At 37.8% G+C, this 27,345-nt stretch overlaps 1 protein-coding gene across 3 annotated transcripts in view; it reads left to right on the top strand.

The window, feature by feature from the left end:
• col19a1 (collagen, type XIX, alpha 1) overlaps window positions 1-27,345 on the top strand; it is a 367,958-nt gene that overhangs the window by 179,378 nt on the left and 161,235 nt on the right. For all 3 annotated transcript variants that reach the window (XM_031902344.1, XM_031902343.1, XM_031902345.1), the window contains exon 18: window positions 15,123-15,176. In XM_031902344.1, coding sequence (XP_031758204.1) covers window positions 15,123-15,176 — 54 coding nt within the window. The remainder of the gene's footprint in view (window positions 1-15,122; window positions 15,177-27,345) is intronic.

Here is a 27,345-nt window from a genome sequence, read left to right as displayed (position 1 = left end):
TGAATTTGACTGCTTTAAAGGAGAATGCAAGTCAAAATTTAAAAAGCATACTGCCCAATAGTCCTCCTATTGTTTAGTAAAAACGCCACACTTTTGGCTCACCTAATCAAATATTTACTCAGTCACACTTACTTCACATTTTCTAGAACAGGCAGCCATCTCTAAAAAGGTATTCTCTCTTCCTTTCCCTCCTTGCTTCATACTGCACATGTGTTTCATTCCCTCCCCCCCTCCCCTCCCCTCTGGCAGATCCGCTTCTGATTGGCTGGTGGGCATGTGTAGCTCAGAACAGGAGACAGGATCAAGTTACACACATGCTCAGAGAATAGGAAGGCTGCTGCTGGCACCTACAGGAAGGGGAGAGAGATTTCAGTGATGTCACTGTAGGCTTCACACTGTTGTAGGCTGCCAGCACCATATCTCAGAGAAGCAAGCAGGGATCTGGGAATTTAGATATGCAGTAAGTACTTAAAAAGAATGCCTTTAGACTTACTTTTAATTTATATTAACCATTCATTGTCCTTTAATACATACATGAATAACTAGGCTCTAATACCTATAACAGACACCTTTGGCCTCAGGCCGTGCCCTCAGCTACTCGGGTGCCGACTAGTCTTGCCTCATGAAAATCCAAGCACTCCCACAGGGGCAGGCAAAGGAGCCAATCATTTACTTCATTTGCCCAGTAAGGACAAAATTAGTAGTCAGGCAGGCTGGGTCAGTACCAGAACAGCAGCAGCAGAACTCAAAGTCAGAACCAAGGAGTCACACGGAACAGGACCAGGGAAGCAGGAACCAAGGAACAACTGTAGCAGGAATCAGAGCACCAAGTAGCAAGCAAGCTTGTCCTATAACAAGCAGTGATCAGGGGTATATTTAGGTCCAGTGATGTGCTAGGTATGTGCGTGTAATGTCTAGGGTTGCCACCTCTACTGCACAGGAACTCTGGGCAGGGAGACGGGGCTTGATGTAACTGGGAAAGACAGTGACCACCTCCCAAAACCTGCTGCTCTAGGCACAGGGAGCCTTATTATAAATACGCAGTATTGGTGCAGAGCATGGGGCTTATATAGGCAGGCTAATGGTTAACACTAAGCAAACTGTGTATAGGAGCCTGCAGGTCACTGGTTCAGTTCCAGGATGCTCTTGCTGCAGTTTGTTAATCTCAACTTTCTATGCATTTCTAATATTCACTTTCCAAACATTTTTAAACCATGAACAAAAAAAAACTGTTAAACACATGACAAAATTCAGATTATCTACTTCCCATTGATTTGTATTGGTACTTTGGTAGATTTGAGCTGACGAGAAACTCATGATCACAGTGAATTCGCTGTGATATATATCTTGAATTTGGAATTGTGGACATTCGAAAGCCTTGTGAGAGTTTCATAAATGAACATGTAATAAAACATGCAAATTTTCAGCTTGATAAATAATTGTCCCCAATGTGGGGACAGAGATTGCCAATGCAGTGGAATCATTGTTTCTATGCCAAATATCTCACAAGGCTGTGCAGAATTTTATATGGAACTCATTTATAAAGTCACAGAAAAACAATAACAATCACATTGCTCAGCTGAATGCAAATCTACAGGTCAACCTTACAAATCAGTAAAATCTTTTTTACCATCATTATTTTGATTGATAAAATACGCTGTAAAAGATATAGAAATAAATGTATTTTTTCCAGCAGCAGTAACCATTATGACTACCAAGAAAAAAAGAACGGTCCCTAGTAAATCTGCACAAATAATGTTTGTAAAAGAAAAACGTTTGTATAGGGAAGCACGTTACAAAACCACATTACTTAATCAAATATATACTTTTATAGTATATGTATGGTGTATTATGTTACTGGTATCTTTTCTAACTATTAAACTTCCCCTTTAAAAAAGGCTGTTTTTTCTATTTTCCAACATCTATTCAATATTGCAAGGAAGGAGAAAAGGAACAAGAGGACATAGCTTATGGCTTATGGCAGTGACTGACAGCTCAGTGTGTGTCACTTGACATCTATTTGTCATTTTCTCATAATACAGTAGGAAATATGTGATTTAATCAGTCTTTCCCTTTTTCTCTAAACTTCTTGAAAGATTATTTGAAAAAAAAAAAAAAAAAAAGATTTAGAATGTTTAATAAATTTATTTTTCTCTTCAAATGAAAGCATTCTAGAATGATATGGCTTATGTTGCTGGCAATACCTTTTAGCTTTTTAGCATTCAGCATGTCACACTCACCTGTAATACTATTTGATCCTTGCTAAATAGCTTATAGGAACTATAAAGTTAACCTTGACTCATTCAGTGATCTTTATCAGAATAAGCATGTCAGGAATCAACAGTTATAACTTCTATTGGCAGCTGTAATATTTTCAGCAGAACATATCATTAAATTAGTTGTTGTTTGAAGACTCCCTAACATAGGTTTATCATCTGCCCCTGTTTTAGGGGGGACTGCCCCTATTTCAAATTTTCTGTCCCTAAGAAAAATTGTCCCCGGCAAGTGTCCCTGGCTGTCCCTGTTGCAAGAGAGCCACCCTCCAAAGTTGCTATTCCAGGACAGGAGAAAGCAGTGATCTTCTGTCACCTGACCTCCTTTACTCTTCCCCCATCCTCCAAACATCCCACAACAACTCTCCTGTTGGAGTACCCAGATCAGATGTACAGTATGTACAGGGACGTGTTTACTAAGATTGGAGATAAATATCTCCTGTGATGTTGCCCATAGCAACCAATCAGCAATAAGATTTGAACAGTCACCTACAAGTTAGAAATCAAAGCAAAGACCTTATTGGTTGATACAGGCAACATCACCGGTGATATTTATCTCCATTCTTAGTAAACATACCCCATAGAATCAATTTCAAATGGAAACCCCTCCCTGTATTAGGAATACCTTACTAAGGGGCACATTTATGATTGCTGGAGTCTTTGGATTCAAGCAATTATAAAGGAAACACTGTTAAGTAAAGTAACTTACATGCAACTTCGGGAAAAAATGCCTTGTTAGTTGAGTAATTTTTTCTTGAGTGGGCTTTCTTAAATAATGAAAAGTTTGGAGTTTCTGCCTGAAACCCCACGTGAGTTGTTTAACTCACGCAGGATTTTCTTTATGAATGCTCAAGCCAAAAGTCCCCAGCAATCATAAATGTGCCCCGTAGGGCTAAACTTCATGGAAGATTTTGATCAGATTTTGTGGTCAGATTTTATCTTATCTTGTCGTTCAACACCGCAAAACAGCACAAAATTAGAGGAAGGGTTACCTATAAATGCTGACTTTCTTGCAGTCTTCTTGCACAGGTCCCTTTAAAAAGGATAAACTTGATAATTTAAGGTCATGCCTACTAATCTTCCTAAAGATGAGCAAACGATCTGGAGACCAAAATTATATTGGTACACTGATTATATACCAATATAAATAGCTAAATAAATATGCAAGGGTCACAATAAAATGTGTATTATAATATTAGTAAATGTATAGAGGCTTAAACTGGACCTGGGTCCTCTCTAGATATTATACCAAATATAAATATTGAACAGTGATGCATGTAAAGGTGAGCAAGCTACAATGCTACAACAATGGTTCACACATATGGAAATGAATGGCATGTACTAAAAACAGAAGAGGCATGATGAAGATAACTGTTACAAGTTGTGTGTGCAGTTGTGGTAGGGAGCCCTGTTTATAAGACCTGCTTGACAAATCATTAAGTACAGGGTTCCCTTTGTGTGTTGCACCTATAGGTACTCAGTAGGTGCCTAGTAGTAATACACATGTTCTGTCAGCTTTTTAACTGCACAGACAGTGAAGAACCCTGTATTTAACACCTATTTTGAGAAGTTGTTACTTCCAGGCCTGTATTTATATGTTGCATGTTTATGCAGCCATTGCATTGGCACATCAGAATTGACACAAACTTCCTCTGTTTAGTGTGCTACTTACTATGCTGCTGCTGCTATTATTTATTAATTCCGAGAGAAATGCTGCATTGAATGCAAAACACCATGGCAATTTTGGCAGCTTGCACTTATATAAATAAGGCCTCTTTATTAAAATGAGCCCTACAGTTGGCATTTCACATATTTAGAAAACAAATCACTTAAGTGTCATAGCTGCCTAGACTTCCTAATCAATGGCCTTTTCTGTAACTGTGTAAGTCTCATACTAATTAAAACACCACCTCTTAGCACTAAATGCAAAATGAATTGGCTTTTCAGTGGAAGATCTGCTTAGGAAATTGACTTCAGCGGTAAACCTATTGCCTTTCACATTTAGGCAAAGAATATTCCAAGGAAACAACATAATTGTCCCTTTTGCAGCAAACAATGTTTTATAGGCACAAGAAAAACTTTAATTTTCTTTGTATACAATAGTGTCACATAGCTAATAGCCACACAGCTAATAGCCTAGCAAGTTTAGCATTTTAGAACATATTGTTCAGGCAAATGCAATTCTTTATTTTCGAGCCATTGTGTAGTATGATCTTTTTACCCTTTCAGAAAGCAGAAATGACCTTCATTCCTGAATGCATGAATGTCCTTATAAAAACCATTAATGAAATGACAGTACTTAAAGGAAACCTTTCATTATAATCTAATTTGCCTTTAAATGCAGCCTGTAGCATTGTAGTAGTTTTCTGTCCTCTATTGTTGTCAGTTTGCAAATAATTCTAAGTTGTAGAAAGGTTTTTCTCCATTCATTTTGTGCATTTAATATTTTAGTTAGCTTTATAAACTGAAAGATCAAATTGATCCATAGAAGCAGAAACCTGGCAACTAGCCCAGGGGGTGAAGTGCCACAGTGGTCCTCCAACCCCCTCTTTCCTTTAAGGATCCAGTTTTTAATCAGTTCCCTGAATATTCAGGTTTTTATACAGCTAGAACATGAAGGAAATTGGAATATTGTAATAAAATGCCAGTGTCTATTGGCCATGACTATATGATTCATTGCTGTAATAGGACATCTTCTGCACCATTTATGAAAAAAAAAGTCCTTTATATTTTTATAGTAATTATTCAGAAGATTAAAACACAGCCTAAATTGTACCTATTACTATGTGATTACACTGAAAGATCAATTGCAGATAAACAGAGCCATCATTTTGCTCTGGTCTCACTTGCTATTCTGCATGTATAGACTCAGCATCGATATCCAAGTTCTTGTTTTACAACAAAATTATATTGAATACTCTTTATTGTACCCAGAATTGCAGATCTCTCAGAGTGACTAGTGCCTAGAATTTCCTTTTTTGGGATCTGGCAATAGCTGTCGACCGTGTATCTAGTAAAACAAGATGGTGCTGTCCATAATGCAGCCTCTAGCAGCTGAAATCTGGGGTGACTGAGCTTTGGTTGAATAACAGTTACTTGTTTTATATTGTATATAATGGGTAGTGATGCAAAGATTTTCAAAACTGCTGAAAAATTCATGATATGCATTAAAGTCAATGGGTGACAATTTTTTCTTACACACAACAACGTGTGCAACTTTTTTTTCTCATTTCAAATGCATTAAAGTCAATGGGTGTGCTACAGCACAACTTTTTAGGCATCACATTATTCTTACGTGTGCAAATTTCTTCTTACTCTAGATACATAAGAGTCAACTGGTGTTTTTTCTCAGCAGTGTTTTTCCTTTGTTGCTGCAAATTTTTGACTGAAAAAGTTTGCAGATGGCAAAATGTGGAATTTCTCCACAAATCCATGCCTGGCAAAAATTGTTCTCATCACAAATAATAGGGGCTTAAGTAGGGTGATTGATCTCTGCCACCCCTTAAGGTAGCCATACTGTACATAGGCTGACTTCAGCTGCCGATATCGGTCCTTTAGATTTATCTGCCTGTGTATGCTCACCACCATCAGGCCTCCCCTACTGACATATGGGCTGAAATTGGCCAGATCTTGATTGGGCAGGTTTCATTTTTCCATCTGATAGGGAACAGCATTGGCTCGATTATGCGGTCCCCGATCCGACGGCGCCTATGCCCGCCATTTGAATTTGATCGTTTAGGGCAAAATGACGAATTAGCCCAATATCGCCCACCCATATGTGGGCATATCGGGAGAAGATGCGCTCATTTTGGTGAGGAAATCTTACAGTGTATGTCGACCAACTAGAAAGGAAAACAGTTTGATGCTGTGTAAAAGTATGCTTCTTGTAGTTCAATAATGAGTCAGGATGGGGTCATTGTTCTATTGTATAAAAGGTGGAAGCTAATAGTACTTACTCTGTTTCTTCTTGGATTCTTTCTGGGCAAGAAGATAGAAGAAGAATGGAACCTTGGCAGAGGCAGGCCTAGTAAGGGAAGTTAGTTGGAAGGATATTATCTTTTATAGCCCACTCCAGGAGTGAAAGATTAGTGAGCAGCCTGATGATGAACGTAGAAGGATTAGAGTCCTGGGTGTACTACCTTCAGGATAGAGACTAAAGTGTACAGACTTAAGGGTAAATGTGTTCCCCCCTAAGTTCTATTTGGAGGACCTGACTCTTGGGGTTGAATGTTTGCATGTTGACTGGTCACTGGCCCATAATAAGCATGCATTCTAAAGTTTCTATTTGTTAGTATAGGGTAAAAATTGTAGCATCTGTGTTAACCCAGGGAGACTTGCTTGCGTCATATCTCTATTAATGTCAGGAACTATAGGGATTCGAACCCTGGACTTTGTGCGGAACTCCGGGTGCACATGCTTACTGAGCCACAGGAGGCTCTTTGACCTACATGGGATCGGTTGCTCTAATGTCCTTTCTGCCTTTCCACCAGTTTCACTGTCTATATTGGTCATCACATGTGTGGCTGCTTTGGTAATCACCAGACTATATAAACCCTCTCCGGGCTAGATACAGTGCTTGATCATCGTTCCCGCTGAGCCTGGTCTTGCCACCTCCGATTCCTGATTCCTGTGTTCCCTGCCTTGTTCCTGTTTGGTTTTTGCGATATTGACTTATGCCCGACTTTCTGGATTGCTTGAACTCTGCCTGGACTGACCCCTGCCTGACTAACGGATCTTGCTAGAACCCTGCCTGGACTGACCCCTGCCTGCCTTTGGATTCACCTGTTACCGGACTCTGTATTTATCACAGGCCTGTACTTTACTTTTATTTCCATTCTGTTTGTATTCATTAAAACTCCTTTGTTCTTCTAACTTGGCTGTCTGGCCTTTTAAGGGAGTTCTGGGTTATCAGCACATAGGCTCCTACCTGCCAGCCACTCACCTGTGGTTGCACCTGACAATTAATAATAATTTTACAACAGATGCAAGCTTCAAACACATCCTGTCTAGCACACAGTTGCTAAGTCTCCTCCCCTTTGACCAATGGTGGTTGGAAATTCAATCCCTTTAGTCTCTAACTGCATTTTCCCAACTTCCATTGTCCAACCTGACTCGGGAATCTATGGCCAACTCCCTAAAGTTAACTTAATGGTCATTGACCAATCAGAACTTGCCATATCAACTATCGACCAATCTCTAGGTTAATAGCATGGTTAAGTTTTAGTAGTGTGTTCCTGGAGTTCCTGGAGTGAGGACACAGATGCCTGACTCAATGGAAGGATGAGTATAAGGGGGGCAATGGGATTCTAAGTAACATATCCATATTTATAATTATCTTTCTAAATAGCAGTTATATACTGTATTTAGATTTAGTGTTTTGTATTTTGTATGTTTGTTATTTTTGTATATATGTCAATAGCTTTTGTTAATAAATGTATATTTTTGATTGAACTATCTCTTTTATTAAAGAACCTTTATAACCAGGAATATTCATGTACATGTATATATAAGAATAAATATACATATTTACATAAATATATCCTGGGCAACAATCTGTATCAGTGACCCAAGAGGTTGATGTTGCATCCCTGTTAATTAAAAAAGATGTAGTTTGTTTTTAAGAACCACTGGTGCCAATTAATTGATTTTACCCGAGAAATACAGTTCTGCAGCACCCTTCCCTTCAACGTTATGTGAGCACCAACTTCCAAGAGTTGCATGCATGATTTATTGGTTAAGCTAAGTTCCTGGAAAAACTGTATTTCCAAGTTACCTATCACCTTACACATACATCATGACCATATCATGTCAATTATTAACAACATACAATAGCTGTTAAGTGATATTATTATTATTGTTTATTAATTATTATGTGCTAATATACAGAATGCTTGGGACCTGGAGTTTTCCAGATGAGGATTTGTTTTCATGAAAACCCAGTAGGATTATTTTTCCACCAATATTGGTTTCTGCAGCTTAGTTAGGATCATGCACAAGGTACTGTTTTATTATTACAGAGAAAAAGGAAATCATTAAAAAAATAAGAATTACTTGCTTAAAACTGACTGTAACTCTGAGCTTTTCTGCTTATTGGCTTTATAGATAAGAGATCCCATAGCTGTACTGAGAAATGGCATTTGGGAACAATTTGATATCAAGCATAAGAAACAGGTGTAAGATACACAGAGGGAGTGGCAGAAATGGACAGTTGAAGAGTCATTGTGAAAGCCTTGCAGATATTGCTCAAATGGCAATGAACTGTGTGCATAATGCATTCAAGGGAAAACACAGAGAAGCATGTTATGGTTGATTGGAACAAAAAGGATGTGAAGTGGAATACCTAATGTTTTATCCTAAACTTTCCAGGTCATAACTCCTGCTAGAATAAAGAAGTCACTCTGTGACAAGAATAGGTTTGAATACCAAAGCAAAGCTTTCATACTTTTCCAGAACAAAAAAAAGGGACTTAATAAATTATACATACATGAGTGTAGTGCTGTTCTGCTACTCCGGCACTTTCTGAGACACTGCATCTTCAGCTTTTTAGTGATGTTTTGTCACGGAATATATGCATTCTTTGATGCTGTAGTGGTCCCCTGTTGAGAGAGTTTGAAAGGTTTGGATTTCTTTACGAGCTTCCAGGTGGTACATATTTTGCATTTGAATTTAAATCACTCAGTGTTTTGGGCACAAAGTTAATGGGGGGTGAAATTGCTCACATTAAACCCTTTCCTTGTTTTGCTTTTCCCTTATAAAGAGAGCAAATATATCAAGAATTTTTTTATACTTATACCTTTACTGCATGTTGCTTGTAAAGTAACATTTATTCATATAAACACCTTGAGCATATGTATACCTACTGCACTTTTCATCCTATCACCACAAAATATATGTATATATATATGTCCATAAGGTAGCACTCTGCCTCAGAAAACTCTACCCAGGTGCACGGTTAAAAACAAAGAATCCACAAAAAGACAGCAACACCAGATTTTTTAAATGAAAAAACAAATGTGTATTTAGTAGGAACATGTGGTCTTTTTGTGGATTTTATAAATATATATATATATATATATATATATATATAATTAGTGCTACTGAATATAGGCATTTTCTCAGTTAAACAAAATGGAGTTTACACTTTCCTTCTCTAGTAGACCAAGATGGCTCACAACACAAAATCCAGACATATAAGTGTTTCGGTGCCAAATCAACCTCCCATTATGTCATAGCCTTCCAAAATAAGAAAATAAATTGTCAAAGTTGTTAAACAACAGAAAGAACCAAAGAAACATTGAACATAATGCACAAGTATTTGAAAATAAAAAGTGTTAAAACATGTAACCATAAAACAGAAACCAAGAAGAAGCATTTAGCACATAATGAGAAAATACAGAAACAAAATAAAAAACCTTGGATATCTAGGATAACTGCCCCTCCTGAGGACTGGAACAAAATCAATAGCTATGCAACGAAAGTAAGGTAGAGGGCATCAAAACTTAGCAAAGTGTGGAGCAACTGGTTGTTCCCATGTACTCCTTTTCTCCTTCTTATCCTTTGGTAGATTCAGTTGAACAATAGTCCCTTTATTATTATTGTTTTTTTAACCAACCAAATCCTTGTTAGAGATTTCTTTGTTGATAGCAGTTTTATGATTCCAGATGCATGTAATTATTTTACCCATGCATGGGCAAGTAATGATACATACAACAAATTCTGAATAACAAGACAGTATATAATTGATTGGGATGGGTGTGCGTGGCTTTCCCCCATCAAAAGAGAATTGCATAGAACACAATTGTGACATTTAAAACACCAATTCTTAGGTTTGGGTAATCAGGTAGATGTTACTGATACTTCAGATATCCCCTGGATGGTATTCACACAGGTACTGTATAAGCAACAACCCAGAGGTAATACTCACTAGATGAACTAGTCCCCTGTGCTAGAAGATGCTCACAGTGGTGATTTACTCCAGGAATCTCCTATTCCAGAGCCTAACTGTTTGAGTCCCAATACTGGAAGGTGACTAGCGGGGTATTTACACTCTTGCTTTCTTTTTTGGAGCCTCTTTCTCGCTTTCTAACTTCCCATCCAACTCTTTTCAACAAGTGGAGTCTAAAGAGACAGAGCACATGGTGACTTCCTTTTTTTTAAAGACTTGAGCATCCAACTACAGAACTGCTAGAGAACACTTTAACCTAGAAAGGGAGATAACTCCCCACAACTGAAACACTTGACCCCTGGGATGTAGTTTTGTTGCTCTGTCATGCAAGTCATCTGCACACTACTATGACCTATGGTAGATTATTGCTGTGGTGATGTTTCTGTTTATAATTTAATTATCTGCATAGCTGAAATATTTTTGTGGCATCCCAAATATACAGTATGGTATTCATAAAATATTTATATTAACTACAATGGTTTTATTTTACCTGAGAATGGGTTGAATATTGCTCCTCGAACAAAGCCGTTTACCTAGAATAGACATGCAGAATGTCAGAAAGTGCACTTGGGAAAATAATATTTTTCACAGGCAATATAATGTATAATAATGTATAGAAATGTACATAGAATCATACAGAGTATACACCACAGGGTACCCTCTCTGCTGTTCATGTGAGGCAGGAAAGCTGATAATTTTGGCAGAGGGCCTATAAATCCATATCACCTGCCTGAGTTAACTAAGAGAGATGTCGCAGTTTGGATGAATAATTTTGATTTCAAAACATGCAAATGAATTTACAGACTAAAACTGATTTCGCTCAGTCAGAGGAAGAAGCGCTGATTAGTTTAATCAAACGGACATACTGTTCCCGGTTTAGAGATTTAACAATTTTTTAAAAAAAAACTATATTTACTAACAGCATTTCTCCTGACGCATCCATTTTATTATTCAAAAAAATCCTTTCTGATGCACTCAACTGATTATGGCCATTCGGCTTAGTGACGAGATCCGTGAGCAAGTTTATCTGCAGCTGTTTACAGCAGTGCTTCTCTGTGAGAAACATCAGCAGATAACTGATAAAGCAGCACAGCAAGGTCCCAGGGTGGCATAGCGGATAACATTGCGCTGTGCTTTTCAGTTTAATGGCATGCACAAACAACAGATAAGACCAGGGGCATCTGGGAACACATGCAATTTATCTAAGATTTGGTCCTGTCCTGTCAAAGAACTGATTTCTCTAGTGCTGGAGGCGAGCAGTTTGCATGTAACAAGGGCTGGATGGTCTAACTGCAGGTATTTACTTTTCATGCTCTGTGTGAAGATAATAGCTTTTCATGGAAAGATGTATTTGAGTTCTAAAGTATCTTAAAGAGAATCTACATTTAACAACCCCAACTTTTACTGGTACAAATTTTATTGGATAGTTTTGGGCTATTTTTCTAAATGAGTCACTTTTATAAGACTGTCTCAACAAGCCATGTTTGGTTCCCATAATGCCCCTTGCAAATGTAAGCATCCGTATAGAGGCATAAAGATTGCACCTGACAGCAAACGGCACACACACAGGTGTGGCATCCTTAATATACAGTATGGCATTCATAATATATTTATATCACCTACAATGGTTTTATTTTACCTGAGAATGGGTTGAATATTGCTCCTCGAACAAAGCCATTTACCTGTATAGAATAGACACGCAGAATGTCAGAATGTGCACTTGGGTGTCACAGCTTCTCTAAATATATGCATACTTACTTCTTACTAGTGTGCTATTCGTTTGGAACTAGCTTAAGTGGAAAAAAATACCATACTTCCTATATTTCTATATGTCTGCCCTATTAATGACATTAGCATCAAGCATCATTTGTACTGGCAAGATGGCAACCCTAATGCCACATGGAGCCATGTACATACCCTATGCTCAAGGCGGACATTAAGTACAGAGCTTCCATGTACTGTAGAGGGTTCATGGCTGTTAATATACATTTTTCCTCTGACAAAACAGTTATTTAATCATTTTTATTTTGCTCCACTTTTTATTGGTAGAGAAATAATTTTACTTTACTGCTTCTTTTCCAAATTCTTCACATTTCTGAGAATGTGAACACTTTGACACTTTTACGCTGCAATGCAGCTGTCAGAAAATGGTCTGGAATTATTTGCCCTGTTACACCAAAGAACAACATACACAATTTTAGACACCGCTGTTTGTGTCCTTGGTTGAGCTTATTTTTTATTTTTTGCAGGGTACAGGAGGGTCACAGTAGTTCCTGTAAAAAACATGAGTAATGGAGCTGACAATACAGTCAGAAATCATCTCTGTGTCCAGTTAGTGTCTTCCTTCATTCCCTTTGGGATATGCATACAAGCTTTTTTTACCTCCACAAATTAACTGCACTACAAAGAATTGTGTCCTCTGTGCATGCTGCCCATAGACTATGTTCACTAAATTTCCATTCCTATAAATAAAAATGCATTTCCACATGTAGGCTTACTTACCAAACATACACCAAAATGCAAAATAATAGCCTAAAGTACTCTGGGGTTTTTCCTTTGCAACTTGCTTTAATACAGTTTATGTGTTGTGCCCTGCGGCTCAATTTTTGGTGCTTCTAGAACAGAGCTTAAAATGTTGCATCTCACTCTATATGCAGCACTGCCTTCACTCCACAGCCCTGCATATGTAAGGGGCAAGAGCTGGTCAGAATATGTGGAACCCCCTGGCTCCCTTGTTCCCATGTAATTTGTACTCTGCACCTTCCACCAGAAGGTTTAATCTGATTTAGGGTGCAGGGACAGCTTGCAGCTGCCAGCAGTACAGGTAGTTTTGCACTCCTTAGTGCTTTAGAGCTGGCTCCCGTATAGCTGGTAAATAAACCTATAATGTTAATCTAATCTGCATTTTCATTATTGCAAATATGGTCTCAAGGGAACATCCAAGATCCATGCTCCAGGGTGACCTTGAAGTGTTTTTTATATTAAAATCCAATGTGACTTCCTGTGCCTTCTTCTGTGGCTCCCTATATCCACACCTTTATTCTGCCTGTTAAGGACTTGCGAATGAATGTTATTAAAACAGACTCTTTTACAGAGGGTTTATTTTTATGATCTAGTAAATCATTTTATACGTTCTGTCACATAACATAAATAGGTAAGCAGTTCACTATCCAAAGGGATATGGAGTCTCCTGGGTACAACATTCAGCTCAAATTTAAATCATGTATTAAGTTAATACTTTTCTATCTTAAAATGATGAAGTGCCTAATTCAGTTAGGAGCAATAAAATATCATCCCATTTCTACAGCAGGTGATGCTTCAGCAGTCAGACTTTTCAGTGTAGCTTACAGAATTATTTAATACAATGCCAAGGCAGAAAAAGTTGAGGATGGTGAAAGTCCTGCAACTTAAATATTATATATAAAGTTAAAAAATGCCCACCTATAAATATTCTCAGTTGGCTACTCACATACAGTCAGTAGTGATTGGTCAGTATTATGTGTATAGAGACCCCAAATCTTTGTTCTGAACATCCAATATTCGTAAGAGTAAAAATCAAAATCCACTTTTACTGCAAACATAGAGGGTTATTAGTTAAGCTGAAAGAAAATACAATAACTGCAAACTGGACACCCACAGTTGGGTTGGTCACAGATCTGACCATAGCACATTTTACTGGGCACTGCATGTTCAGCAAGATTTTGAATTTTAATTCTCTCTTGCATATGGTGCAGCCGTTTCTAACCATTACAAAGTGGGCCTTATGTAATAAGACTCTGAATAGTCAGAGTTGGTAGAATGGAACTGAAGCTTTGGCCACTCAGGTATCTCTGTCAGTAGGTGCAGAGGTCATTGGCTGACCCTGAAGTGCAGACGCTTTACTCCTCTATAAACCTCATACTCATGTGTGCCCAAATTGAACACAGTCCAGTCATTAAGGCCATGGGAAGAATGGTGCACTGTACTGTACCTATTTTTTTCATCATGGTCAGGTTTTCAGATGCCTCTATGATGTTAACTCATTCAATTTAGATTTTTTTTTTTATGACGTGGCCTCAAAATTCCTGTTTTTAAAATATGTACTTGTTTTTGATGACATATTTATAATATAGCCACTTAAGGGCCTGTGTCTAGGGCTGCAGCCTAGGGGGGTCATACTCAGGTGGCGATATGGTAAATAACAGATACTTTCCTACAAAATCCAGTGGCAGAGGTGGTAGATAGAGGGTACCTTGTGTGGCACCTTGGGCAGAAGTTAATTCACATGCACATGTGTTACATTATGACGTCACTTCCACCAACGTCATTGCACACTTGCTGATGGGCATGCAGAGGACCGGTGCCTAGAACGCCCAATTGCCAGTTTCTTTCACCCATTTTTATTCCACTGGAATCATAAGCCACTACCTCTAACAAGTCACTCAGGAAACCCCTTTTTTTTGCGAAAAACAAACAAAAGTTTTGAAATGTTAATGTCACAATACTCTGGCTGTGCACAAACTGCAACCATCAATATCCAAAACCAAAAGTACTTAAAGGCTCAGACAGGCTCTTCTGAAACACATCTCTGCTCTACACATGTGACACTCGTATTTTATTTTTTTTGATTTGCTCACATTTATTTTAAATCTGCATCATTAAGAAAAACAAGGATAAAAACAATATAGAAGCTTCCATGATACATTTGCATTGTTTAGAACAGTTATCAAGAACTGTCCAGGAGCTATTAGAACTGATTGATGTTGCAATCGCATTTACAAGCTTTAATGCCATGGCTAGAAATTTTTATCTCCTTCTAAATAAGCTGTGCAATCAATCTTGTTTCCTTAATAAATTGATTCATTTCTGGCTCATTTTAAGTGATCAGTATTACAGTGCCTTATTCCTTTCCCTTTTTCCCACAGGGAAGGAGAGGAAAACCTGGGCCCCCTGGCAATCCTGGACCATTGGGACCACCTGTAAGTACTTTGCCAGTGTTCCTTTTATGTACTACTCAGAAAACACATATTTCCTTTGTTACCCTATTTCAGTTCATCCATCGGGAGACCTGCAAAGTAGACATGTTCAGCCTTTAATGGCAAAGCAAGAGCTATAACAAGAAAATGTTGTGCAGGTATATAGAACCCCAGCTGGATAGATATAACCAATTCCAACTGTGTTTATTTGTGTGTGTGTGTGTATTTTTATAAGAAATGTAACCCCAAACAGCAAATTTTGTAATTGGTACTGACACAATGACAGAGAGTACAGATATGCAAGTTCCAAGGTTTGCATCATTATAGGATTTCACCTATTTAATCATTCATGTCAGGGAATGTTTCTCACCTATATTTCTGTTGTTGATTCCATAAGTACTCCTGATAAGAAATACGAAGTGCATATTAATCTGGTCGGCTGGCAAATACCACATGTAGTTTTGTTCAAAGAATGTCAGTTTTTATACATATATGTAAATATGACTGACCATTTACTCTTCTATTCAAGAAGATATAACACACTGACAACCATATGTAAGGGTTCAGGTATCAAATCTGTTGTGGTATTAATGACATTTAGATTGCAATGCCTTATACATTTGGAAAAAAAGTCTAATTATTGACAGATATGCTTATATTTTATTCAGGCAGTTCATTACTGGTGTGTGTAAAAGTAGAAAGGAAAGCTACAGATTTTGTTCAGGTTGTGTAGGATAGAAGCACTAAATCAAAAGGAAAATCTGTGCTTAAGCATTGAGTAAGGAAATATATTAGACGAGAAAAACACTAAAGCTATCAAGAAATTGATCACTTTAGGAACAGGAGGGTGCACAGGCTATCTTCTCAATGTGATTTAGTCCTTCACAGCAAGAAAGTTTCATTGCATGAAAGTAATAAAACTGGAGATATGCAGAAGTGGCAATCTTTAGATTCTTGCAAATGCCAAAGGGGCTGCTGTAAAATTCCATAGACAGTCACTATTTATTGGGCTGATGGGAGCATTTTAGGTCTCTGTACTTGAAACACCCTGTTTTAAATACAGCCTGCACCTCCTCCACTGGCATACAGATCAGAAAGAATGCCCTGCTTTCTCAGTGCTCTTTTAACCCTTCGGGCGCTGCACCTCCCCTTCCAAATGCTAACAAACTTCCAGAAGAAACCCTTGCCAGGTTCACCTCCCACAGGCAGCACAGGGCAGGCAGAGTATGGCACACACAGGCAGCACAGGGCAGGCAGAGTATGGCACACACAGGCAGCACAGGGCAGGCAGAGTATGGCACACACAGGCAGCACAGGGCAGGCAGAGTATGGCACACACAGGCAGCACAGGGCAGGCAGAGTATGGCACACACAGGCAGCACAGGGCAGGCAGAGAATGGGACACAGGCAGCACAGGGCATGCAGAGTATGGCACAGACAGGCTCTGCCTGCCCTAGCCTCCCTGTGTGTGTCATACTCTGCCTGCCCTGTGCTACCTGTGTGCCATTCTCTGCCTGCCCTGTGCTGCCTGTGTGTGCCATACTCTGCCTTCCCTGTGCTACCTGTGTGCCATACTCGGCTTCGCCTATGCTGCCTGTGTGTGTGCCATACTCTGCCTGCCCTATGCTGTGGGAGGTGAACCTGGTAAGGGTTTGTTCTGGAAGTTTGTCATTATATGGTCCCTAAGGTGTGTAACTATGGTTGCTGCGCTACCCACATTTAAGGGTGTTCCTTAATATGACATATGAATGAAGGGGGATATCCCTACAGTGAGCACCAACCATTTGGGTTTTTCCTGCGCTACCACCATTAATGTTGATATGGATATGGTCTTAAAAGCTCTTGTGATAACATGGGTGTAGTTTAAAGTGGGTGCAGTTTAAAAAAGGGGAGTGGTCAACACTTGGCTTCCATTATCGGCCCTCCACCATGTAGGCCAGAAAAATTCCGGCTCTCGGTACCACAGAAGTTGGACAGCACTGATTTCATGCGTAGAGAAATTGTCCCATTGAATCTGAAGTTGAAAATTTTAAAAAAGATACAGATAGAAGGGACTACAGCCTTTCATTGATAGGAAAACCAGCTCATACATTACTGTTCAGTAGCCTAACATCAGATCAGACCCAGAAAGGATCTTCTTTCCATACTACTGTGCTTAATCTTACCAGCACATTATGCATGACTGATATCCCCAAGAAACCGAGAGGCGCTGCTCAAGAAAAGATTCTTCATTAATTAATAATGAATTAATATATCCCACCTGACAACCGTTTTGCTCTGCAGGGTCTTATAAAAAAGAAACATGTAATAGGATGCTTTTTATGATTATTTAATAGTTTGACAGTTTAGCCCTCAGTAGCAGCAATAAATAGAACAAAAATAGAACACAAAACAGTCTCCTTGCAGTAAATAAAACATATAGCAATACAAAAATGTCACAGCTCATTCAATCAAACACTTTAGGAGATGTTTTATTTCAAGAACCAGATTTATCTAATTATCACTGTATTTTATATCACAAATTCTTACTGCAGTTGTCAGTGTATAATATGTTACAGATAAATAACTAACTGACCTTACAATGTACTCTATCCAAAATCTTCTGGAAAACTGTACAAAGTTATATATCCAAAATCTCTAAAGCAGCATGGTATTATGGAGGTGATCATAGACCTCATTTTGCTGTAGCCCTATAGAATCTGGCCCAATATGTGTTATTTTGTGCACTAATAATGAATTATTTTTTAAATGTACCTTATTACCATAAATATTATTCAGTCATTACCAATACATTCTACATTAGCAGGTTATTGGCAGTGTACAATTACATTAATTATAGTGAGATTCATGGCATGCAGTTAGTTACTGCTACACCTACTCCCAATATCCTATGATATCAAAACTGGGTCTCAGTACCCCAGGTCAGGCATTAGTGGGAGGGAGAACAATCTACAATTGAGCATGACTTGTGACTTGGATGCCAAAGCCACAAGCCCTGCATTAATATAGGAGAACACTGTAGTCCTCAATCTTCAGTTACAGATAGATACAATATAAAGTAGGCAGTAACTCACCCCAAATGTTGTGGTGGTCCAGGTGCCATTGCCTTAGAAAAAAGTCAAATGCTTGAGCATGAATAAATCAGCCTCCCCACTTCCCAAATATTTAATTTCTTATACAGCATGAGATGACTCACAAGTAACATGTCAAAGATTCTACCATAACAAACAGAAAGGTTTCAGTGATGTCCCATTACAGGGCGTATAGCTGTATGGCAACATTATGGTAGACCACATGATAACTTAAGGTAAATGGAAGCCGCCAGGTCAGTTACAAATGCTATACTTTTTATCAAGGCCAAGTTTTTACAGCTGTATTGCCTTAAAATAAAGAGTTGAGTATAAAATATCTCCCACAGAACAAACATGATTTAAATGAAAAGAGAAAATTGGAATGTACCAAAAGCACATTAGCTTCAGGAGATATTGCACAGCTCTTTAAACAAGGGCAGACGGCAGAGGTTGACATAGGCTAAATGAGGCAGTATTTAAGATAGGATAACTTTTTTTTATCTAATTAATTTGAAAGATAAAGGACTGCCTGAATTAAACAGGAAAAAAAGGATTATGCTCAAGCTTAGAGTATGAAATAACAAGTGGAACCACTCGGCTGTAAATGAGATTAATTTAAAGAAAAATTATGAGAAGAAATATGCAAATACCAGATGTAATTGTCAGAACATGAAACATTAATAGCAACATTTAAAAGTTAGGATTTAATTGCCATCTTAAGATTGCACTAAAATGGCTATTTTGGTGGTATAACGTGCACTCATTATATTTGAAACCAGCTATATAAAATGCAGTGTAAAAGATAAATGACCACTGTGTGGTGATAACGGCAAAGGATAGGTTTGACGAACACCACTGTTATGCATCAGGGAACGCAAAAAGTTTGCTTCATCTGTGTTTCCACTTTTATAATACCATTCATACTTGGCAGGCTGCTTCATATACTTCATAACAATTTTGTTTTCCAGGTTTTTCACGCTGTAATTTTTTGCTGGTTGCATGCATTCCATGAATCAAAGCATGACAGCATAGTAAAAAGAGTCCCTTTTACACCCCTATAACTTCTTGTAATTTGTATAGAGATAGTACCAGCTACTGTAAACTACAAGAATATCAAAAGTCAATGAGGAATCCCACAACCATATAAAGGTGCAAAGCTGCAGGGCCTCTATATAAATTAATCTCTTGACTCACCATGGGGCAATAATAAGTAAGTGTGGTGTTGGTATTGCTTAATAACTACTGTTCTGTACTTGAAAGTTCTAATAGGCAGGCAAAGAAAGTTCAGTTGGCAAGCAACATTTACATGGGCTTCACCTTCTGCTTTAACAGCAGAACACTGAAAGGCTTTAACCCTTATCTCTGTTCTTCTCCTCTGGTCACATTTCTGTCCAGCATTGCTTCCTGCATCCCACTACTATTTATACTAGGAATTTTGGCAATTCTGTCAAACCAGATTTTGAAAGTGCTTATATATAACATTAAATAAACTAACTAAAATATATGTCAATGCTCATATATTCAAATACTGCATACAAACTATACATGCAACACACAGAAACTCTGCATAAATACAAATGATATTCAAATCTTCAATACAGTATATTACAATTAACATCTAGGGAAGCTAAGCTTTGCATACTGTGTATACTTTGTGTTTTTTTCTTTCTCTGACCCAAAAAGTGCACTTTTTTGTTACCAGTTATGTAAGTATCCTTTTTTAAATAAAGCACTGTGGTAGTGTTGTATCAAAATCTTAATATAACATGGAATAATATACAGCAAGCTAAAAACTGTTGAGATTTAAGACAGCAACACATTACCTTTTATTACATGGTACACTGCATACCCCCATCATTCTTTAACTCCCAATATGGCTTAATCTGTGTATAATAAGGAATAATGATGCTAAAATGTATGATGATGTAATACACAATCTTGCACCTTCAGGATTAATTGACAACTATATATTATGGGGTGCAAATCTGAAACTACTAGTCAGCTAACATCCACAAGCGCAGTTGCAGTTGTGCAAAAATGGAAACAGTCTTTACACACATTGATGCCATTCATTAAAGGTAGTTGGTTTCAATGCTCCCTGTGCAACCCTATGGTTGAGTTTGATGCCTGTACATCCTTCCTGCCTTCTGCTCCTAAATTACCTACAAGTGAACCTATTAAACCAGACAAGCTGTGTGGGCCCACACAGATGTCCTTTTGACTCTGAGTTCTGCATATGACACCAACCCAATATTTAAGAGCAATTCTATCCTATTTGCATTAAAATAGAAGCACAGCCGCGGTCAAAATTGCCTCATACTCAGCTACCCCTAGCAATTACATTGGAAATGTGGGGGAAAACATTGGATTATAGGTAAAAAAAAGTATGGCAAATGGACCCTATTAGGTACTTTGTCTACAAGTACTTATGATATCAGGTACTTTTTCACTCAAAAAGCCTAGAGTATATTAAAATTCACTGCAAATACTTTGGCTATAAACTTACAGTCTTAATCCAACATCACTTATATAATAAGGATTAATGTGTTCTCTTTTAAAATGTTTATTTACAGTTAATGCTGCTTTCTTGACATGCAGATGAAGTAAGATTTATTGATGCATCAGTGGAACAATATTCTCTCCTATACAAATTGCTGTTCTCTATGCATTAAAGGCTGTTTAGGAATTGAAGGGAAACAATTACTTGCCAATAGGAAAGGTTCTTTTCATATAAAGTGTTTGATAAATGGTGAAAATTCCTCTTCTTTGCATTCAGTAATCATTATTGATATTAAAACAACTGCTATGATCTCTTCTGGTGATTAGGTCCAAATGATATTACCTCCTGATTACATCTAGTTTGTCTAAACTAAATTGTAAGACAGATCTCCTTAGATGGAGTCATTCTCTCTACAGACCCACCCAAAGCTTTACCTGATCATCATAAGTGATATCCTTTGCACAGTCACCTAAAGTCGTGTCACAGGGTTCAACTGCTTCACCCACCTCCCCCAGTTGTTTTTTTTTTTATTTTTATGGGATGGTGTCTGCAATGTGTAAACCAGACAGAACTAGCTTACCCTGTGCTGCTACCAGCAAAGAACTAGGGCACCTTGGGAGCCAAAAGACTCTCAGATCTAAGCTACTTGCAGTAGTCTCATGGGAACCTTGTTGCAAGACCACATCATACATACATACATACATACATCCTCAGTTACACTTTGTTTTAGAATAAAGAACATAGCAGGGACTGTATATTGGAAGAGTATTCATTTGCATGTCAAAAATTTGCTGGATATCTACTAATGTTGCAAGGAAAGTTATAGCAAAGAAGTCATTCTTGCAAAGAGCTGCATGTTCCATGACAAAGAGAGGAGGCCGGTTAGAAACATACCTGCCTCCCTGTAAATCTTCTATTCCAAATGCCAAGTTTTGCATATTATTCTGTAGATCGCTATCTGTGGGATTTCAAACGCCTGAGTCCTGCACATCAATGCTTCTACAATAATAACGGTAATAAAAAGTGGAATAGGATATCACTTAGCCAGAAGGCTTCATTTTTATCGTCTTAAAACGGAGATGTAGCTGTTTATTATTTGCTGACTTTTATTTATATGATTAATTCATAGGGAGTTGTGTAAAACTATTCATCTCTGTAATCGATTCCACAGTTACATGAACGGCATACTAAGGATTATACATTTTATGCATCGTAAAGCTAAAATATTTGTAACAATTTTAAAATCCCACATTTTCATGAACTAATTAAACAGGATCCATTGTCCTTCACACACAAACACAAATGTTCTATTATCACTGCTGTAAAACAGCACAAAAGGTTTTTTTTACTTAAAGCAATGATCCCCAACCAGTAGCTCATGAGTAACATGTTGCTCTCCACCCCCTATGATGTTGCTCCCAGTGACCTCAAAGTAGGTGCCCGTTTTTACATCCCTGGCTTGGAGGCAAGTTTTGGAAGCACAAAGACACAGTTTTATTCCAAGCAGAGCCTCCTGCAGGCTAGTAGTCCACATGGGGCTACCAAATAGCCAATCACAGCACTTATTCGTCATCCCCCAAAGAACTTTTTCATGCTTGTGTGACTCAACAACACTTTTTACATTTGAGTTTGGCTCACAAGTAAAAACAAAGGTTGGGGATCCATGACTTAACATGTGCAAATTTCTACTTGTGCAGTAACCACTAGCAACCAAGCAGTTTTATACATTCATTGTTGACTGGCTAAACATAGTTAAACACTGACTGAACAAAGTTATTTACTGATGGTATCGGTTTCTGCTCAGGTGCAAATTTTTCAGTTTTTAGCTTTCCCAGCTGACCTATCATAATGACTACGAAGCTTTCTTCTAAAACTTCCAAATGTGGTTGCAGATTGTATGCCTTAGACAGTATCGGACTGGGGTGTCTGGGACCCACTGGGGCTGCCACCCCAATGGCCCCACCCCAGTCAGGCATCCTGTTCCTTATTCTGTTCATATTGCTCTGTCTTCCTTGTGGCACCCCACAATGTGTTCCTTTTATTTATGGCTGGGTGGAAAGCACAACCAGACAGGAACCTTGTCTGACCCTGGCCTTAGAGGTTCTATTGCCACCTTTTGGATGACTTTTTTCTAATTAGCAATTAATATAGGATGGCTATTCAGCAAGTCTCATGGTGCATACCAAGCAATTACTTTATGTTGAATAGTTTAATTATTAAGAGTTTTAAGAACCTAGACCCTGTTTGCTACTATGTCTAAATGGTTCCTCGTTCCTTTTTTTCCCTACAAGTACAGGGAAAACTGATATAAATTGTTCTGTTGTATAGTTTCAAAGCAAAGGTAAAATGTGTTACTTACTAAAAATTATATGAAACTACAAACATTGAAAAAACTTCTTATTTTACTTGCATACTTGTTGTACTTTCATAGCACCATAAATAGCTTGTTTATTCCTTTTTATATTGGCAGTGCTGTGTTGTCTCCTGGAGTCTTATTATTAGTGTCCATACTGAGCCCCTACTTCCTATGCCAGTGCTTTGCAGCTCACACTTGACACACTCCATTGCATTGCAATTAAATAGAGAACAATAAATCCAGTTTACTTAATATTATCTGGCCTGCAGCTCCCTCTAGTGACCTTATTCTATTCTTATTTATTTTCAGGTACATTCGATGTGTCTCACATTCAATCAGGGAAGAAACAATTAAATATTTAAAAATGCTTCAAATATTTATTGATTATAGATCTTTTCAGGTAATTAAGAAAAAGATGTGTTCCAAAGGTATCAAGCCGTAATCTCCAGAGTAGAATACAATATTTATCCACCCCTCCGAGTATTAGAATCCAAATTGCATGTGCTCACATCATTATACACCAAAGATTTTTTAAAACGCAGGCACAGACCTTAAGAAGTCAAAATGTTACTTCTGAAGTCAGACAAGCTATATAGCCTGGTTGGGATTTACCAGCACTTAGTAATTTATTATAAAGTACTATTCAGTGGGATAATGCTATACTCAGGCATATAGTCATCATTTTGTTTCAGTATCAAGGGGCAATTTAACACAAAACTGTGCTTGGTACACTTTTTAGCCCAGTGCTCTTGAACTAAGGAAAATGGACAATCTGGGAAATAATGTGCAGTGCTTGTAACTGAAAAAGCAACTTATTCATTCTTCAGTGGATTTGTTACATGAAACATTATATGAGTCACTCTAATATGCCCAAATGTCTGGGAATCCCGCAAAATAAGAGCTTGGTATCTGCCAATAAATACTATAGCTTTCTCTAGCTACTGGTGTCTGCTGTTTCTAAGCAGTGAGTAAAAACAGCTGCACTACAGTTACTACCAGTGACCATGTGTCCTTGTTTTTAAACCATGTGCCAACTGCTTACTGTATACTTCAAAATTATAATTAACCTAAATTTTGCTACTGACAAATCATGGAGACCTTTAATGCCAAGAGTAGTGTCATCACTCACTGGTGCAATCTTCCAATCAAGTGCGTGCTTGACATGCAGAAATGTACTCCCCACCTGCTGTGACACGGATTAACTCATTTAAATGCTAAGCCTAAGGCATAACATTCCAATGAAGCTTTGGTGTCACCGACAAGGAGAATGGCAATAAAGAAATCCTGTACATTTTGTTTTATTTGCAACTTGCAACTGCAACACAATGCAGGGAGAAGGTAGGGTAGAAAAATTTACATTATTCATTTAGTCAAGAATCAGGAGATAGTTTTTAGTAAATAATCACTAAGCACTCTACCATCTTAGTAGAAACAACTATGAATGAAGAATGCCTGGGATTAAACGATTACACTGATCTGCTTTAAGTATTAAAAAATAGTGGCTTTTATGGAATTATTTATAGGCTTAGCCTATGTCACTGGAGCAAAACAGCAAAGGGTGCCAGTCTTGTACCCTTTATATTGCTATTGATTATCTGTTTAACTTTGTATGTGTACATTATGATCTAGAGAGAGGCAGTTTTATAAAATCTTTAGATTTGGTTAATTGTTTCAGGTATTTGATAAGGTGTTATACTGTCTCTTTTAAACTGTAATATGTTGTAAAGTAAAAGTCCAGACATCCATCACATCAAGGGGTCTATTTATTATGCTGTGTAAAATGAAATTCGCCAAAAACAAATCTAAAAATCTGTGTAAAATAAATGGAGACGTTCACTGTCCAAACGGCAGATTTTATGCCGTTATTTTATGTACGTTTTGGCTAGAGAAAAACACATTTAAAAATGACGCTGATTTTATGTCGTGTTTTTACGTGCCAAAGCCTGGGGATGTGTAGTGAATTTTTTTACTGTTTTTTTGCACTGCATAATACATCTGCCCGCAAGTATTTACTGTCAAATTATTTCTGTGCCTAATTTCTTGTCCTGGGCCTGGCATCAAGCCTAGTTCATATAGTAGTATTTGTAATAAGAACATGAGTCTTTAAATGGAGTAGACTTTAATTGAACACATCGGTGGCTTTGTACCCAAAGCTGCAGAACTAATATAGGTGCCCAGCATCAGTGCAGATTAATACATTCTAACACTGTGGAGTTCTTGTACTGTTGCCCTTTTTTGGCACACTCTTGTAGAACAGGCTCACACTCACTTATACCTGGCAGGTTACCTGTGGCAGTCCTCAAACAAATGTAGACAGAACAGGGTTAAGAGTTCTCTGATCTCCTACAGTGCATTTCCTGCTAGACGTGACGCATGTAATGCTTATGGCATTTAAGCTTGCCATGCATACATTGTAACCAGAGTAATCAAAGTTTCTGGTATCTTGATTTTCTGTCGTTAAATATAACACATTTTGTAAAATGCATATAAAACTGTTTTAGTTATGAAATAGCAGGTTTTAAACTTTCTGCATTAGAACAGTTTTTTTTTTACATTACAAATCCAAAATACTTTACTATCTCCTGTAACGTGATGATAAATCTTGGGCAGTTGCACAGTAAATCATTGTACTTTGCAAACATTTACAATATTTTCATTTCCCTGCTTCTTACTGGCACAACATGTGTAACTGTGATTTGTTCTCCTGGCTGCTTTCCCAGCAAAAGAATGGTCTGCATGAAAAGTGTTAACTGGGTACCAACTGAAGACTTGCCAGTGGGATGCACACAATAATGCCTAGTGTACTGGTTGTCTAGCAACTCCACTGTCTATATAATTATCTTAACTCTGCAGCAATGAAGTCTTTAAATACAAGCACTTTAAGGTTTTGCTCAGCACAGTAATAGCTTGTCCCAACAAGTATTCTATGAAGGCAAGCAAAGGCAGACAGCTAATGCACACAGCTCGGAGACTATTTAATTGACACCTTGGTGTCTAATTCAATATACCCTGTAAAAGTTAAGGGTTGAGACTGTTATAAACAGATATACTTTGCCAGACATAATGTTTCAAATCCATAACTACAACTATCAAGCCAGTCTCTGGCTGTTTTCGACTACAGTTTACTTTATTATTGGTGCTGATTATTTTCTATTTTTCCATTTACCAAACTCATTTGGTAGGTATGTGTAATTTATAAAAAATAGAATTTTTTTAAATAAATCAGTGAATGTTTTTTGGCAAAAGTAGCTGGGTATATTTGCTGAAAATTTTCAATCCCCTAAACCCTTTTTTTTTCCCTGGAACTGAATATTTGGCAATGTAGTGGAGAGAATGTATATTGTCAGATAAGCCTCAAGGATTTCCCTCTGGGAAAAAGTTGGCTACATGTTTGAGTAACTGTCTTCCATTTTATTCAAGATCAATGAGTTAGCAATCAATTCATCACATCAGGCTCAAGTTTAATCTCTGCCAGTGTGGTAGCTGTTAGGCCCTGAAATGCAGAAGGAGCTTGTTCGACTTACATTTCTGTAAGGTATTTTTCCAGTGTGTCCAATCAAGAAAGACTATACATTGACCTTTTCCATGAGAATCACTTTCAAGCGGTTTGTTTCTATGTCATCGAATAAATAGTGTTGATATTTATTGGCGTTATTATTTTTGTTGCGAGTAGAGAATGTTACCCTACAAAATACCAAGCTTATCAGAAACATTAGCTAGTACCAGTGAGGCTCACCACAAAGTAAAAAAACACCAATTGCTTGTTCTCACTATTAATATTATGGTTGTAACTTTTGTTGCTTCCATGAATAGGCCCATATATTCTTAATGGTAATTTGGATTTTAAGCCCTTATTTTTATAATATTTGGTGGATGACTGCCTCCTATGTGTTATGGCTGTGTACTGGCCGTGTCAATAAAGATAAGTGCTGTTGGGTTTAGATGTGAGGAGAATTCTCAGCTGATCAGATAAACAGCTCAGAGGGGCATGAGTGCCTATTGTTTGGCCCTTTTACTCTGTTCATCTGTGTGTAACCAGCCTTAAAGCGTTTACAAACTTCACCTCTTGTAGCGGTTATTGGTTGCTTTGTATGTAATTCTGTATGTCCAATGTATAAACCCATTTATTGCACAGCGCTTCGGAATATGCTGGGACATTAAAAATACTTGATAATAGTAGTAATAATAACAATAATGTTAACACAAACTAACTAACATTTTAGAGCTTCATTTCCTGTTTTTACA

The sequence above is a fragment of the Xenopus tropicalis genome, chromosome 5, assembly GCF_000004195.4.
Source record: "Xenopus tropicalis strain Nigerian chromosome 5, UCB_Xtro_10.0, whole genome shotgun sequence".
NCBI classification, from domain to species: domain Eukaryota; kingdom Metazoa; phylum Chordata; class Amphibia; order Anura; family Pipidae; genus Xenopus; species Xenopus tropicalis.
The sequence above is the reverse complement of the archived record's forward strand: the minus strand, read 5'-3'. Positions and strand labels throughout refer to the sequence as shown.